This window comes from Trachemys scripta, chromosome 4 (genome assembly GCF_013100865.1).
Source record: "Trachemys scripta elegans isolate TJP31775 chromosome 4, CAS_Tse_1.0, whole genome shotgun sequence".
In the NCBI taxonomy this organism is placed as follows: domain Eukaryota; kingdom Metazoa; phylum Chordata; order Testudines; family Emydidae; genus Trachemys; species Trachemys scripta.
This window is the reverse complement of record NC_048301.1, coordinates 112,850,246-112,866,764: the sequence shown is the minus strand read 5'-3', so window position 1 is coordinate 112,866,764 and position 16,519 is coordinate 112,850,246. Positions and strand designations below refer to the sequence as shown.

Genomic DNA, 16,519 nt, shown 5'->3' with positions numbered 1-16,519 from the left:
GAGCCCCGGGGAATGCCGCCGCGCACAGAAGCAGGGCTGCATTCTAGGGCAGTGTCCGAGTCCCTCCCCGGCTTCCGCATGGCTGCCCTCGCCCGGCCCAGCAGCGCGTGGGAGGATGGAGGGCAAGGGACCAGAGAGTGCGCTCTGCACCACGCTGCCTCCGGCCCAGCCCGGGAACGGCCATTTTGAGGGGGTCCGTCCGTTCCCCTCGTGGGGACAGTGCTCAGCAGCGTGTACTCATGCTTTGCGAGCACAGAGACTTCAGAATAAGGGGTGGGGGGCGGGAGAGAGGTTGGGGTAAGGAAACAAAGCTGGAGGCCTAAGGAGAAAACCACCAAGGTGGCTTTTGATACCCCCTGAGCTCTAATGCAAGGAGGGCGCGGCTTCTCAGGGCCCTAGCCGTAGTGTTTGATCTATTGCTTGGTGCCATGCTGCCCTCTAGTGCCCACCTTTTTATCCTTACGACCGTATCATTACCCGACTTCCAAACGCTTGGCGTGAACTAGTGTTGTTGTGCCCGAGTCTTTGTTGGTGTTTAAAAATAAAGTTAAAACTAGCACTGAGCCATAGCTGTAGGTGCTCCTGCAAATGTTTTAAATGTAGTTAATTTAACTCCCACATTCATTCCTTCAAGCAATTCTATTCTAATAGACTTTAACAGCATGTGGATTTACAGGTCCATGGAGGGTTACCACCTTTGAAATGCAAAAAACCCACAGCACCACCAACCCCCAGTCACAAGGCAACTCCCCCCTTCCCCTCCCCCAACAGCCACTTACAGTATCTATAGGGATAACATATATAGATAAGATTAACATTTGTCTCACTCTCATCTGAGGCAAATCTCTCATTAACAGCCTTGCCCTGCCGTTGCTCACTCCCTCCATCACTCGCGCTCTCCTCCACCCTCGCTCACTTTCACCGGTGCGGGAGGGGGTGAGGGCTCTGGCTGGGAGTGCAGGCTCTGGGGGTGGGGTCATGAGGTGTTCAGGGTGCAGGAGGGAGTCCAGGGTATGGGCTCTGGCCGGGCAGCGCTTACCTCAGGCAGCTCCTGGATGCGGCCGGCATGTCTGGCTCCTAGGTGGAGAGGCCAGGGGGCTCAGTCCCCTATCCCCACCCGCAGAAGCCACCCCCGCAGCCAATTGGTTCCCAGCCAATGGGAGCTACGGAGCCAGCGCTCAGGGCAGGGACAGCAAACCCCCCCCCCCAACCACCCCTGTGCCTAAGAGCCGGACATGCCAGCCACTTCCAGGAGCCGTGCAGAGCTAGGGAGCCTGCCTTAGCCCTGTTGCACCGCCGACCAGATTTTTGTGGCCTGGTCAGTGGTGCTGATCGGAACCACCAGGGTCCATTTTTGACCGGGCATTCTGGTCGAAAACCGGATGCCTGAAAACCCTAGCATACAGCTGCTGTATTTTCAACAGTTTTGATCTGTTATTGCTTAAACTGTGGCAGTGGGAACACTGCAGCATCTTTAGCTGGACACAAACTTTTAACGTTAGATATCCCAATGTATTATGATAATTACGCAAATCTTTAGACCCACATAAACAACTTTGGTAGATTAAATAATTTTTCTGGCAACTGGCAAATTCGTTTAAAAAAAAAAAAAAAAAGCCAGGCTGCTCAAATACTGGCAAGGTGGTAACCCTAGGTCCACGAGCAGAGACATGGGAGCAAAGGGTAAGGAAGAAGACTCCAAAAGGATGAGTGATAATTGTGAAACCCTTAATTTTTATTGTTCAGAGTCAGAAAGGCGGAACAAATATAATTAAAGAACAAACTAGAAGTGTTAGATGTAAATAACTGATGAAAAGATAGTACAAGTGGAGTAAATGAGCATGATAAAACCAGTATAAATTAGTAAATCTGATATAGGAAATCAATATGGTACAAAGCATAATAAATTAGGAACTTTTTTTAAACTTGTGGGGCTAAAGTCAGACACCCTAATCCATATTCCCACCAAAAAACAAAAAACAAAACTTTAAAAATAGTTAGGACCATCAACCAGAGTAAGTGTTAACACCTAAATATTAAGTTTCCCAAATCACACCAAAAAGCTAAATATTAGAAAATCTGGAAATGCACAATTCAGTTGTCCAGCCAATTCCTCAATGCCATGTAATAACTGATTTACTATAATTCCTACCAAATTCTATTGCCTACTCAACCTTAGTTTTGTCCTCTTTAAATCACTGGTTGAGAATCAACCAATCAAGAATTTTTCTAAATATATACACAATATTTTAACTTGGCCGTGCTTCTTAGTATTATGTGTACCACACTAAAAAATTAGAGGTAAACTGTCACTTTCATACAACTTAAGCAAACAAAAGTGAGCAGTTTCACTGTGTGTACATAATGTAGAGGATAGGAAGATTAAAAAATTTTTAATTAATGATAACCTACATTCACTGTGCATTTTTAAGATTTACATCCAAAAGAGCACATTTTTATTTACATGCAGTTGACATTCTAAGATAAATGAAATACAAACCATGTTTAGAAATTATCTGCTCCAAATAAAAAATACATAAGACTTATCATCCTTTTCAACATGTACAATAAAAACAAACTCTTCCTGTGCCAATTATATTTACATTCTCTTAAGGAATGTAAAATTGCATTGATAACTGCACTACCTACAATTACATATGTAACATTTAAAACCTGAGAGTCAAACCTAAATATTTTCTTAATAAAAAATTCTCCTACAAGCTAATATGTCAATGTTAATTTAATACAGATTGGTCAGTGATCATTATAAATAGTGCATGATTTCTGCAGCTCCAAAAGGACAATTCACTGTGAAGTTGCTGCAGTAGTCTGATTAGATGCCATGCCTGCCAGTTGCAGTAAGGCTTATTTGATAAGCTCCTTGCCTGCACACTGTATCTGACCCAATAAAAATTATCTGGCCCACTTCTGTCGAGTTCCTGCATTACAATATTTACATGACTATGCATCTGGGCCTCTTCCCAAACTTGTGTATTAAATTTGTGTGAAACCCAGAGGGAAAAAAAATTTACGTGGCAGAGTCAAAACAAGATAATGCTCAGAAAATATTCATATTCTCAATCTAAAGATAAATTTGACATTTTCCTTTACAGGGCTGTTAATGTTGTTATAGCCCTGGAGCAGCAGTCATTTTTGTACTGACCACCACTGTATATGTTACATGATCCTTTTATATACAGTTGCTCTTACAAGTACTTGCCACATTTTATGCTGCTTAGGCTCTGTGTGATATAAAGACTGTCTAAAATGAACACAACTTGAATCCCAGGGAAGAGAGGTATCACAAAAGCTACTTCATTTAATTTCATAGCAACCATGAACTGTGAAGGTTTCTTTACTTTGCTTTTAAAATTTCCATTATATACCTTTTTGAGTGGTACTGCTCAGTTTTTTTTTCCTTTCTCTCTCCCTCCCCATTTGCTTTCCTCATTAACTGTGTGTTGATTCTCCATGGTCCTACCCAGAGCCTCTCCAGGCAGAGACCAGAGAATGCTAGATTTCACCATTCTGGCATTACCATTTGACTGTCTTAATCCTTTCCCCTTAAAGATGTTTGGAAATGTGGTGGGTGCTGCTTTAAACATGAGGGTAGACAAGATGCAGTTCCTTAGCTGCAGACAGTCTTCTTCTATGGATTGCCCAACGGGTTTGTATGTACTAATGGCTACGTTCCCTGGAGTCCCAGAGAAAAACGTACATGAGATGCAGCAGTTATCTTTGGTGACTTACACAGCAAAATGGTGATTTTTAGAAATGTGGTGGTTCTGAAACAAAGTTAATTCATTGTCTCACCAGGATTAATCTTTCATTAGACAGATAAAGGGGCATTTCACATAGAGGCCCTCAGCCAAATTGCAACGTGTAAAAACATGAACTCATCCTATGTTGCCTAAATAAATCAACTTGAGAATTAAATTTACAATCCCATTCCCCTTGTTCAGCATAGAAAATGTATAGAAATAATTCAAAAAACAAGAACCCCACAGTGTAAGGTTTCCCTGTATTGAGGCCTTTCATTTTTAAGGCACTGGCTCATACAACATGCAGGTATGTTCATATGGTAATAAAATTAAGATGTGGCAAACTATATGCTTATAAAACAGAGGAAAATAGGTGATACCTGCCATTCTTTTATGTAATGCAACTATTTTACTACCCACTGTAGCATATACTTATTTCCAAGAAGCACAGTATATTTTCAGTTAGTGCATTACATTAGGTTATGTCAGGTTGTGATATATTTTCAATGCAAAGAAATATCTTTAAAAAGTGACAACCTAGATGAATACCCACAAGTCTTGTCACTCTCAGACAGAAGCAGCAGATATACCAATTGATGTTTTGCTACCAGTACATATGAAGTCAAATACTTTCTGCTGATTAAGATTGACTTAATAAATTTTATCCACTCATTTATGAAATACAAGTAAGACCCAGATTTTAAGTAAAAAGTTACTAAATGTACACAAAATTGAGACAGGCCTACAGTAGCTACAGTACACATGCCTTTCACATGATGTTGCTTTATACTATCCCTAGAATCACATAGGATGTCAAAAGTCATCCCTTATGGGAAGAAAACTCTTCTGAGCTATTGTGAAGTGATAGGACATTTGAACCTCAGCCTAGGTGTTGAATCCTTATTCACAGGTGATCACTGGATGATTATGACCAAATGCCCCTCCAACCGTTGCGTAGTACACCTTGCTTTCATTCATTGATCAGAAGAGTTCTCGCCCCAATGGTAGGACACTGGCATTGATATTAGGGAATCACTTGATAGAGTTCATACCAACGCCAAATAAAGCTATGGTGTCAACCATTGCTTGCTTGATGTTTTTTCCAAAACGATGAGAATCCTAAGAGAATAAAAAGATATAGGAAGAGTTGTAATGCAAGAACTGCCACCATAATCTTGTAGCCAAACTTATCTATTTCCTCCTTTCATTTTTTGTAATTTTGAAATCTATGGAATGAAGCAGTCATCTATTCATACTGAAGTAGGAGAATGTGAAAATCTGAATAATTGTAATGCAGTATATAAGAGGGCTATCTCAGCATGCATCCTCCTCCATTATCCATTTCTTCCTTGTAAATGGAATTTAGCTGTATTTTAGTTTGAAGTTAGATTGGTCTCTATTGTAGGTTAAATTGAAAAATTTTCTCCCCCAGGAACAGCACTGACTTTTGCAGATTACTATTTCAAAGAGTGATGTGTTTAAAAAAAAAAAAAAAAATTCTCAGCAGGAACCGACTTTCAAATGACACCAAAATATAAGGAAATATAGATGACCTGGGAGAAATCTTTTAACATGAAGTCTCTGGTGACAATTTTGTGACACTACACCTGATATTCTTTATAGAAATATTGTTTTAATATGATTATAGCATATCTAAGATGTATTTTATGCAAGATGGGTCTTGTGAGATATCACTGGAAAGGTTATGATTTACTGAATATGATTATCCTATTTGTATGCATGTATGATTTTTGTATCTAAAGTTAGGAATATTGACTATACATACATCAGTACTACAAAAGTGTTTGCACCTGAGGAACGCCCACCAGACAGAATCCAATCAGTCTGGATGAGCCATTATGGGAAAAACAATAGATCTTTGACGATGCTAATTTCCCACCTTCCTGGGATGCTACAAACCGCCTCTGACTCATGGCTGCTTTGACACTGTGGGGTCATGTGATCGAAGTCACATTGTACTGGATTCCATAATAGAATACCAGTACTTTTCCACTCGGGGAGAGAGGGAGGTGGGGGGAAGAGACCACAGTAGAAAACAAAGGATTCCCGCTATATGAAAAACTTATTTAAGGCCGGAGAGTGACTTAATCAAGTTCATTCTTCACTGAATCCCCGCCCAGGATGACTGCTGGAAACATCTAAGTGTATATCTACATGGGCAAGTTTCTGTGCAACAAGTTATACCACTTTTATTAAAGTGCTGGAATTAAACTGTTGTTGCGTGTCCATACTGTGCTCCTTATGACAGTGGAGCGTATCCACATTAGCAGCTCTTGCAACAGCAAAGAGAGTAGTGCATTGTGGTAGCTATCCCACTGTGCAACTGGCCGCAGGGTGCTGTGGGAAGGGTTTGCAATGCCTCGTGGGGCAGGCACAGCATCACATGATGCAGGTTTCCCAATCCCATTGTCCCATGGGTATCCTACTACATTGCCGGGGGGGGGGTGGTGTGTGTGTGTGTGCGCGCGCGTGTCTCTCTCGTCCGGGAACAGATCAGCACAGCATGCAACGGCTGTCAGAAATGGAGCTCTGAAAGGGGAGGGGTGCATATCTCCAGGGCAGCCAAGTTCAAAACAATGAGCAAAGCGGCCACTTGAGGGATTATGGGACACTTCTGGAGGCCAACTGATTGCTTTCTGCGCTGTAATGTATTTACACTGCCAATACAGCGCTGGATCCTCTGCGCTGTAAGGCTTATAACGCTCATCGAGGTGGTTTTTTTTGCAACGCTGCAACTGAGGAGTTTCTGCGCACTAAGTGGCTTGGCCGTGTCTATACCTCAAGAGTTACACTGCAGAAAACTGATTTACTGTGCAGAAACTTGCCAGTGTAGACAAGGCCTAAGAAACAAAGATAAAGTGGAAGGGGAGAAGGACTGAGCCCAGGCTGGGAAGGTGTTTGGCCTGTGAAAGAAATACCTGGAGTTTTAATCTGCAAGCAAGAGCAGCTTGCCTTCAAGAACCTCTGCAATCTGCTTAAAACAACATTTAGGGTGAGAAATTACTATTTGTAACCAGTTTTTTTAGCGTATTAAGCTTAGTTTGCGTGTTTGTTTTATTTGCTCAGTGATCTGTTTGCTATCCCTTATAATCACTTAAAATCTATCTTTTGTAGTTAATAAACTTGTTTTTGTTTTCTCTAAAACCAGTTTTCATAACTGGGGGGGGGGGAAAGCTGTGCATATCTTCCTCCACAAGGACAGTCAGTCCTCTGTGCAACGCAAGACGATACAATTTTGGGTTTGCACTCCAGAGAGTGGTGTGCACTCGACTGCTGCACAACTTGCTAGCTGAGTCTTCCCAGGCAGAACTGATTTCAGTGTCTGTGTCTTTCTGCAGCTGGGCGTGTCCCTACTTGTGTGTGTGCAGGAGTAGGCTTGAGGGCCTGGCTCAGCAGGACAGTGTCAGGGAGCCCAGGCTGTGGAACAGGCAGGCTCAGTGGTATGCCAGTACATCAGGTGTCACGGGGGGGAAGGGGGAAAGGGGGGTAACCCGTCAGGTAACCCATCACAAATACCTTTTGTACTTGAGTTTGTGTTAGGATCTCTTATCTTTCTGGCACAAGAGGGTTATGAAAACTATAGTAAATCATTGTACAACAATGCTCTAGTCTATTAATAATAAACTGTGAACCAGACCAGTTTTCCTTCTTGTAAGTTAAAGATCAATAATGAAAGGAAGGAATTAAGATTAAAAAACACTTATAAAACTGAACACAGTGCACACTGGGTGTAAAAATAGTATTGAAGTCAAGGTCACTAATAAAAAGTGCTTCCTTCTTGGTGTGGAACTCTGACTTCACTGATGAGTAAGGCAAAAAAACTGAGGCAACTAAAGGATGAATTTGCATGATCCAAGGACTACAATTTATGTCCTAATCCATTTATGAATAGGGAATAGTAGCACTGGAAGCATAGCTAAGATACCTTAAATTATCTATGAGATCAGTTCCAACAAGACAATGAGATCATCTATGTGGCTAAAATTCAGCAGGTTTATAGAAACAGTAAAAAAATAAAATGAATGACTGAGGCTCACCCTGTATCACAGTATATTCCCACCTGATCCTAATGGATGACTCTCACTAAAAGCTTCAGAATATACTACACGTTTATTAACTACCGATCAACACAATAAGTGGACAAGCTTCACATACTATAGTTTAGACTAGGAGATACTTGTTTTCAGAAAGAGGTGGCATTCCTTCTGCACTGTCTTAAAGCTCCAATGCCTCCAACTAGTGGAAGGCCTGAAGAAAGATGTGCAGTATTAAAAAGTGAGAATCCACCAGTGGTGTTTACTGGATGGATAAGGACTATCTTACATGAATCCCATGACACTGCATGTGAGAGAAAAAGATCAGGCCATATATTTTCATGGTGTATGAAAGTCTGGATGAACTTGAATGGGGGCAGCTTCCATTGTTTATAAAGATATTCTACACATACAAGTTGAGAAAAACAGATTCACAGCAGATCTAAAAAAGTCAGCATGAGTAATCACAGAGAAGCCATATACTACAGATTCAGATATATGTTTTTAAAAATATGACTCCAGGGACATTTCACAAACGAATCTGAAAATGAAATCACTACTGAGCTGTGTAGGAAAGGTTAATAGAATTGTAATTTTACTCCACACTTACTGTCTCAGGACAAGAGAATTTGCTGGACACATGGAAATGGATGAGGTGTTCACCCACAAGAATATAAGACACACCATAACCATCATCAGCAACCTGTGGAAAAAGTATTTAGCAATAGGTTTAATACACTCATACATAACAGCACAATTCCTGTTCTATAACTAGGTATTAAAATAACTTCAAGTTTTCTCTAAAGCTGGGATTCTTGACCTTTTCTGAACCATGCTTCACCTTGGCCGTTTTTTTGTTTTTTAACTTGGAGTCCCCCCCCCCCACCCCTGCATGTCAGGTCACAACAGGCAGCCAGGCCAAATTTGGCCCCTCACTTTTACTATAATTACTGTCAGAAGGCTTGCAGTGGCTCTCTAAAAAGTTTGATACACCTCCTGGTTAACAACCTCTGCTGTAATGCAAAAATAAGTTTTAATGTATGTTTAATGATGCTTCAGCTCAAAGAATTACTGCTATTTAGAGGAACACAGAACAGTTTAAATGGTCTGCCTTCAGTGTTATCAGCACATGACCATTCAAGTGTCAAAATGCAGCTCCATGGGACAGATCCTATAATACACAGAGGAAGGACTGTCCAGCTGTGCACCTCCTACTTATTAAATGTGATGCATCCTCCCTGCACATGGGGGCATCTCCCATTCTTGCTGAGCAGTCTGATACCCTAGTACTCTTCCTTTATACTACAGGGTCGTGCTCTGTAGAGCATTAAAAGAAGAGCAGAGAAACTAGGAAGTAAGGAAGTAATGAGTCCTTGGGCTTCCATTGTCGCAAGGGGAGGGGAGCCCATTTAGAAGCGAAGAGAACATTCAGGGGCAAGACAAAAGAAATAATAAAAAGGAACAGGAAGAAGGAATATGATGAGTGAGACAATGGAACATAAGTAAGAACAAAAATGAAAAGACAAGTAAGAATGGACTGAAATCCCTATGGCTGAGACACATTTCTTTGTTGGCAAGTGTCCTCTTTTGGATACTAATTACTGGCCATATATAATCTGGATGTTGTGGTTCATGAAATGTTTCTCAAGTCAAACTACCCCATAGAAAGGATTTCAGAGGTTCAAACGCTGCCAGGGGAAAGTTTCACTTAGTCTTGTTAAGTAGGTAAAAGTCTTATTTGGAAAAAAATGCCGAAGCCTCCTAATTTGAACACCCCTTTGGGGAGCTCTTATTTTATGACATTGCAATTTAAAAAAAAAAAAAAAAAAAAAAAAACACGTATCTCAGTGTACTGGAGAAAAGATAAAAATCATACCAAGGATGTGATTTAAAGGTATTTTCAGGCTCATTAGCTGGTCAGAGTACAGTATCACACAGGATATATACTGCAATCCCCGCCTCTGATTGGGGGGAATCTAACAAAAATAGGTACAGTACATATGAGCCTTCATCTGCAGCTACTCTGCGTTCTCAATGGTTGTTCAGCAAAAAATGGGAATATGTCATAATGAACACAAATCCCACAAGTAAGAGGTGAAGTAAGCCCCCATCCACCAGATTTCATGGTATAGTTATGTCTGCCTAGCATACCTGGATTCCTCTGCAAGACCCACCCAATTTATCTAGTCTGAAAGAAAAGAACAAAGCCAAGACAACAGATTCTCCTGTGCACATACATACAAAAGGAAAACATTAACACACATCTCCCAACAAGTCTTCAGTCTTATTACTGAGATAAAGTTTCAAGTTAGGAGCTTACAAACTAAGCCCCTATTTAAGAAGTATGCATTACAAAATAGGTTTTTAAAAACCCCAAACTTACAGGTCCAAAGCCTCCGCCACTGGATACAAACTCAGGGTTCTTCTCCAGATCAATGTGCTGCTGTGGTGTCTGACTTGTTGACAACCTCCAAGGCTCTGACAAAACCTTTAGAGCATATGAAGTCCAGAGTAATGTGCATATGGGCAGCTTGTGTTTTGCAATTAAGTAGTTGTGATCAAGCTAAGCTACAAGACTTTGCTTAATAAAGCACTACTACTAAATATGAACTCCAATAAACATTCCCAATGGAACGAACAGGTTAAAATGAATTATCTATATTTCAGGACAAGCTATGTTAAAAAAAAAAAAGGCAGCACACAAGGCCTTGACATTGATCCCATACAGAAAACAGATAAGTTCCTGTTAGTATCATGCTTGGAAAAGGCTTGCTGAAATAAGAAGAGTGATCACTAGGGATCTGATCGAAAGCCCACTAAAGTCAGTGAAAAGATTTCCATGGACTTCAATGGGCTTTGGGTCAGGCCCTTGATTTGCAACAGTAAAGTATTAAGAAACTGTAACCCTTACAAAAAAGTAAGAGTTCTGTGTAATCTCTAGTTATAGCACATCAGTTTCAAGACAGGACTAAGGAAAACTGCAAAAAGTTGTTTTCCTCTTCAGCCTGATCATTACATTCATTAATCTCTGTGACCCAGGCAATGATCACACACTTGATTAATCTTTTATGGAATGAAGCAGCAAAGAATTTTTGTCATCTATGAGAAAGCAAATGCAATACTGCACCATTTTTGCTTGTCTAGAACTTACAAACCCAAACTATATAATAAGGTTCTTTAATTTCACTAAAGAAGATCAGTGGTTCTCAACCTATATTTATAATTGTTACATGGGCCACAGGTTGAGAACCATAGCGCCCACCCCGCTAAGCCCCCTACAGACCTCTATGCTCCCCGCCCAAAGACTCCTCCACAGAGTGGGGCCAAGTGTGCCACGTGCGGGGTGGGGCAGCCAGAGCTGGGGCAGCCAGAGCTGAGACCTGGACCCCGCCACGCACCGGGCCAGGCAGCCGTGTTTGGATTTTTTTAAGCACACAGCTGGGCCGCTGATCAAGATAATACTTTCTTCTGTTAGTGTGATAATCCGTAACATTTATGTATCTCCACACATGTGGTTTCCTAAGCAAACATTAACTTCAAAGGGTGATATTTTACAGTGACTTCACCTTACATGTAAGTAATGTGATCTAGAGAAAAATTAAAAGCCTAACTCCACTGCCTTTATTGCTATCAATCATTTCTTTTTTGCAATACCTGTCACATCTCTTTGAACCACTGCTGACACTTACTACTCTACAAAAATAGTTTTCTGCAAGTTGTGTCTTTGTAGCTTATCTAGTCTCCTATAAAGCTGAATACTACTAAGGGAAGATCTACACTACAAATTTGCAGCTGTGACACTGTAGTGCTTCTGGTGAAGACATAACACTTAACTCCACCTCTGCAAGAGGCGGTAGCTATGTCGGCAGGAGAAGCTCTTCCGCCAGTACTTAGATCAGTATAACTGCATCGCTCAGGGGTATGGAGTATTCACACGCCTGAGCAACATAGTTACACCGCAGTAATTTTGTTGTGTAGACCAGGGCCAAATTAGCATTCATTAACATATTTCAAAATGTCAGGGTAACCAACTCAATCTCACATTTTCCTTAGAACTACACATTTTAACATACAATTATAGTAAACTCATATCAGAAAAAACTAATTATTGATAACTAATCTTTTGTTTACTTGATGAAGCTGCTCTACTGGATAGCAATGAAAAAAGGTTACTTACTTCCTTAAGGAAAGGAGACTCAACACCAAGGTATTTGGACACCACATAAAGGCAGAACAGATGGCGGTCAATGCCTGCACCAGTCATGGCAAGGCGATACAAGTGCTGGTGTTTATCAGCAGCAATCCTGAATAGTTTACACCTCTTTTCATTCTAAAGAATAATAATAAAAAAAAAACACCAAGGAAAAAGACAGAAGGTATTTAAATTGGGAAATCAAAATTACAGTGACTGGTCTCAATCTGCAGCACTAAAAGCCAAGTACAAGACAAAGTATGCAACAAAAACCAGCTATGAGGAACTACCACCACCATCAGGAAAGGAACTTTGAAGTGATGTGGGACTGATTTTTTTAAAATCCAATTTTTCTAGTTTTAACATATTTCAATTTCTGGAGTTAGCATATATGTCAATAGTTTCTGGTAGAAAACGTGTGATATAACTCACTGAATCAGGTATAGCATGAGATATGATTACAATACTAGCCTTATGAAGTTTGCATCTTCATTATGCATCTAATCAAATCAAGCTTCCTGAGAGATTATAGAACAAAAAAATCTAATCTTACTCTGTTTTTGTATTCCTCTGCTTAGACAGCTATAAAAAGCAGGTCTTATTGAACTGATGAAAGAACTGGGAGCTTAACAGCTATTTTAAGAGGCTGATAGATAGTGCAGTCAATGGCAATAGAAGATTTTAGTTACTAAATAAAACAAACACTCATTTTCTAGATAGTCAAGCACATTCTGTCAGATTATTTCATACACCCAGTGTGCTATCTCAGAGTATGATAATTTGTCACTTCTTCCCTAGCCTTCTCCCATCACAGCATGGCGTACTATCCGTATAGGGTATTAGACAGCCTACTTGGTTTGGCAGAAGAAGCTACTAATACTTCTCCTGTTAGTTATTTGAGATAACGATAGCATTCAATAAAAGAAGAAGGGGAAGAGTGGCAAAGAGCGGGATAGAAAAACACAGGTGGCTGGAAAGGCGCATGGGGGATGCAGGAAGAAAAACAGAAAGAAAAGGAGAAGTAAGAGATCAGGAAAAACGGGGAGGAAAAATCAGATGTAGAAATAAAGAAAAGAAAAGAGTATTCGAGTAGAAACAGCATCCTGTCAGAGGCTGAAGTACTGCCTTCAGAAAAGCCCATTCACGACTTGGAGAAATTGTAAGTGATTGAGATGGTTGAATCATCTGACCTACTGTAATTAAAAAAAACCTTGGCTATAACTTTTACCTTTAAAATGTTTGGCCAAATAATAGGACATTGTCACAGAACTTTCTGAAATGAGCCCTGGTCCAGATTTTCAAATCTAGGCACCTAAAGAAAGATCTTCATAGATGCTGCGCACCCAGTTTCCAGTGACTTTCTGGCATGGCATTCAGTAAGTTCACAGGGTCATAAATAAAAACAATTTTAAAAATTAAGTTTGAATTCTAGGCCTGATTTTCAATATTGCTAGCACTCCAACTGAAGTCCATAGGAGCTGTGAGCGCTCAGCACATCTGAAAATCAGGTAAGTAATTTCCAAGCTCATCGAAAGCACCAGCGATCTTGTGAAACGTGACATATTGTAGTACTTTACACTATCAGTCTGAGAGCACCAAGTAAGAGTTCATAGGGTAAAGTAACCATTTCAATTGTGAATTTTTGTTTAAAACTATGTAATATGAAGTTGCAAATATGGTATTTAACATGATGTTAACTGGACTCATTCAATGGTGGTGTCACAAAGGTGTCTTCAGCAATATGACTACTTGTAGTTGTAAACTCAAAAGTGACAATTTCAACCGACGTCATTCAGCCTGTACATGTGTCCTCACTTCGACCTTTCACATTGTTGGACTTAGCAGTATGTGGGCAATTCTTGCGTACAATGAACATGTTTTCTGTTATCTTAATAGTTTGTTCACAAGACATTGACCTGCACTGCACAGCTGTAAAACAGGACTTTACCCTACCAACTGTGCAGCAGCAGAACTATCTGCTTCACTTAAAGAGATATTCACAGTCAAGAAAACATTTACTTAGACTGTATTCCATTTACCTTTTAACTGTTTAATAAGTAAATGTCATGGGAAAACCTAAACATCTGTGTAAAAAAGCCACACAACCTTCCCCCCCGCAAGCTTTTACCCATAACAAGGCCTGGAGTTCTCTTGCTCAGTCTCACAGTGAGGTCATAATGCTACATTTGTGACTTTGCAGTTATTTGCAACAGACTAGCAGAAATACTGAGGGGTAAGGAAGGAAGCTTTTAGATTAAATAGTTAAGAGCCACACTACAGTTCAATATTTTCTTCTATGTCTATGTTAGCTAGAGTGTATTATTGGTATTATCAGAGGATGTCATCCAGAAATGTTTGTGTTCCCTTGTCAGCATTCATACTATTACAACCAGTGGTGAGCTGGAGCTGGTTCGCGCCGGTTCACGTGAACCGGTCATTAAATTTTGAAGCAGTTTTAGAACCAGTTGTTAACCCGCTTCCCAGCAAGGGGGCGCTGCGGCTTTGATGGGCTCTGGCCAGGAAGTGATGTAATTCCTCCTCCGGCCGCTGGGGGCGCTGGCTGTGGGAGCCATGTGGGCCACCGCCTGGCCTTCAGCACGGGCCCTATTGCTGCTGCTGCTCCCCCAACCGCTGGCCCTGGGGCTCCCACTGCTGCCTGGTGGGTCCCCGGCTGCTCTGCTGGGCCTGGGCTGCGTCCTGCTGCTCAGGCTGCTCCGAGCCGCTCTCCCAGTGAGTACCCGCCACCTTGCCCGCAGCCAGCCCCTGCTGAACCACCTGCCCTGCCTGCAGCCAGCCCCTGCCACACCCCCCTACGGCCCTGCCCGAAGCCAGTCAGCCCCACATCCCCCTGTCTCCAGCCAGCCCCTGCCCTGCCCGCAGCCAGCCCTGCACCCCCTGCCTCCAGCTAGCCCTGCCCCACGTCCACTGGTGCCCTGCAATTCCCGGGGCAGTAACCCTGCACACCTGCTTCAATGAGGGGGGCAGGGAGCAGCTGGGACCCACACATGTGCACACCACCCCCAGGGAGTGGCAGGGACCCACACATGTGAAATGGAGCTCATTTCTAGTTCAGGCCCATCTTTTTAAAAAAGAACTTTAGGTAGGGTTAACATACATCCGTATTTTCCCGGACAGGACAGGCTTTTTGGTTCTTAAATCGCTGTCCCGGGAAAATACGGACGTATTTTTTATTGTTAAGTACGACTCCCAATGACTCAATGCATTGCCACTTCTTATGGAGAAAGGTACCAAAAAATACATACTGTGGCACATCCCTTAAAACAGAACTTTTTATATGGAACTGGTTGTTAAAATTTTGGCAGTTCATCACTGATTACAACCACTACCAAATATTTATTCCTTAAAAGTAAAACACAAACATAGCTAGCACAGTACTTTGCATAACAGAAAATTACCTTGCAATAGCATTAATTTGCTCAGTTTCTCCTTCTAAGAAGAGAACACATTTTCGCTTAAAAATGATAATTGATTTATATTTGTGAAAATCTTGAGTTGCAAAGAAAAGGGTCACTTCTTGTTTTTTAGTTACTGCGGTTCTCTTTTTATGTAACAATTCTAAAATCCTGCTGCAATGATAGAGAAGTACAGATCATCACTAGTCTGCATTTAAGCCTTGTCTATACTACAAATGCTTTGCTGGTGTAGCTATGCAGGCAGAGTCTCCTATTGTATATGCAGTAAATGCCAACAGAAGGAGTTTTTCTGTTGGCATGACACCACCACATCCCCAAACCTTAGCTATGCTGACAGAAGCATTCTTTCGGCATAGCTGTGTCTACACTGGGGGTTTTACTGGCATAGCTATGTCAGATAGAGGGTACTGTTTTTTCAACCCCCTGACCAACACAGCTATGCATACAAAACTTTGCAGTGTAGATCCAAACTTAGATATTTATTCCTCATTAAGGAAAGAAAGATATAGTAGTTCCTAAGCATTTAAAACCATTTTATCAGGGATTTGGAGCAATCAAATTTTTGAATTGCTCTGCTCTGGCTCCAGGCAAAAACCTACTGGTCTGCGCTTCATCTCCGGGCTCTGCTCCAAAGCCCTGCCTATTATGGGGTTTATTTGTATAGTTAATGTTATTTCTGGGTTGGTAGACAATGCAGTAAAGCAATCTAGTGTACTGTCACAGGAAGTCTGTGTTTTATTACCAGATACCTATATATGTACACAAAATTTATGAGAATTTATCATGAATTGCTGCAATGAACTTACATTTTGGGTTGGATCTTCCATGCCTCGAACGTAATTGCACGATTCAGTAGTACATGAGCGCACTGTTTCTGTCCTGCCTTCTCTAAACAGGCGGGTCATAGAGGCTTCATATGTTAAACAAAATTTTCCCATGTCCTTGGAGACAAAAAACGAAGATTGAAAAATCTACTCAGACTAAACCTGGTGTTATAAAGCAGCAGATCAAGGCAAGCATACAGAAACTAATCATAAAAAAAATCACACCATAAATTAAATTGACCAAACTAAAGTA

General features: G+C 41.2%; 1 protein-coding gene across 5 annotated transcripts in view; it reads right to left on the bottom strand.

Annotated features, from left to right (window-relative positions):
• Positions 1-1,711: 1,711 nt before the first annotated feature.
• The window catches only part of CPT1A (carnitine palmitoyltransferase 1A), a 72,263-nt gene continuing 57,455 nt past the window's right edge, over positions 1,712-16,519 (bottom strand). For all 5 annotated transcript variants that reach the window (XM_034770436.1, XM_034770437.1, XM_034770438.1 and 2 more), the window contains 5 exons: positions 16,249-16,383; positions 11,994-12,146; positions 10,200-10,304; positions 8,427-8,519; positions 1,712-4,880 (listed from right to left, as the gene is read on the bottom strand). In XM_034770436.1, the coding sequence (XP_034626327.1) occupies positions 4,794-4,880; positions 8,427-8,519; positions 10,200-10,304; positions 11,994-12,146; positions 16,249-16,383 (573 nt within the window). In that variant the 3' untranslated portion in view covers positions 1,712-4,793. The remainder of the gene's footprint in view (positions 4,881-8,426; positions 8,520-10,199; positions 10,305-11,993; positions 12,147-16,248; positions 16,384-16,519) is intronic.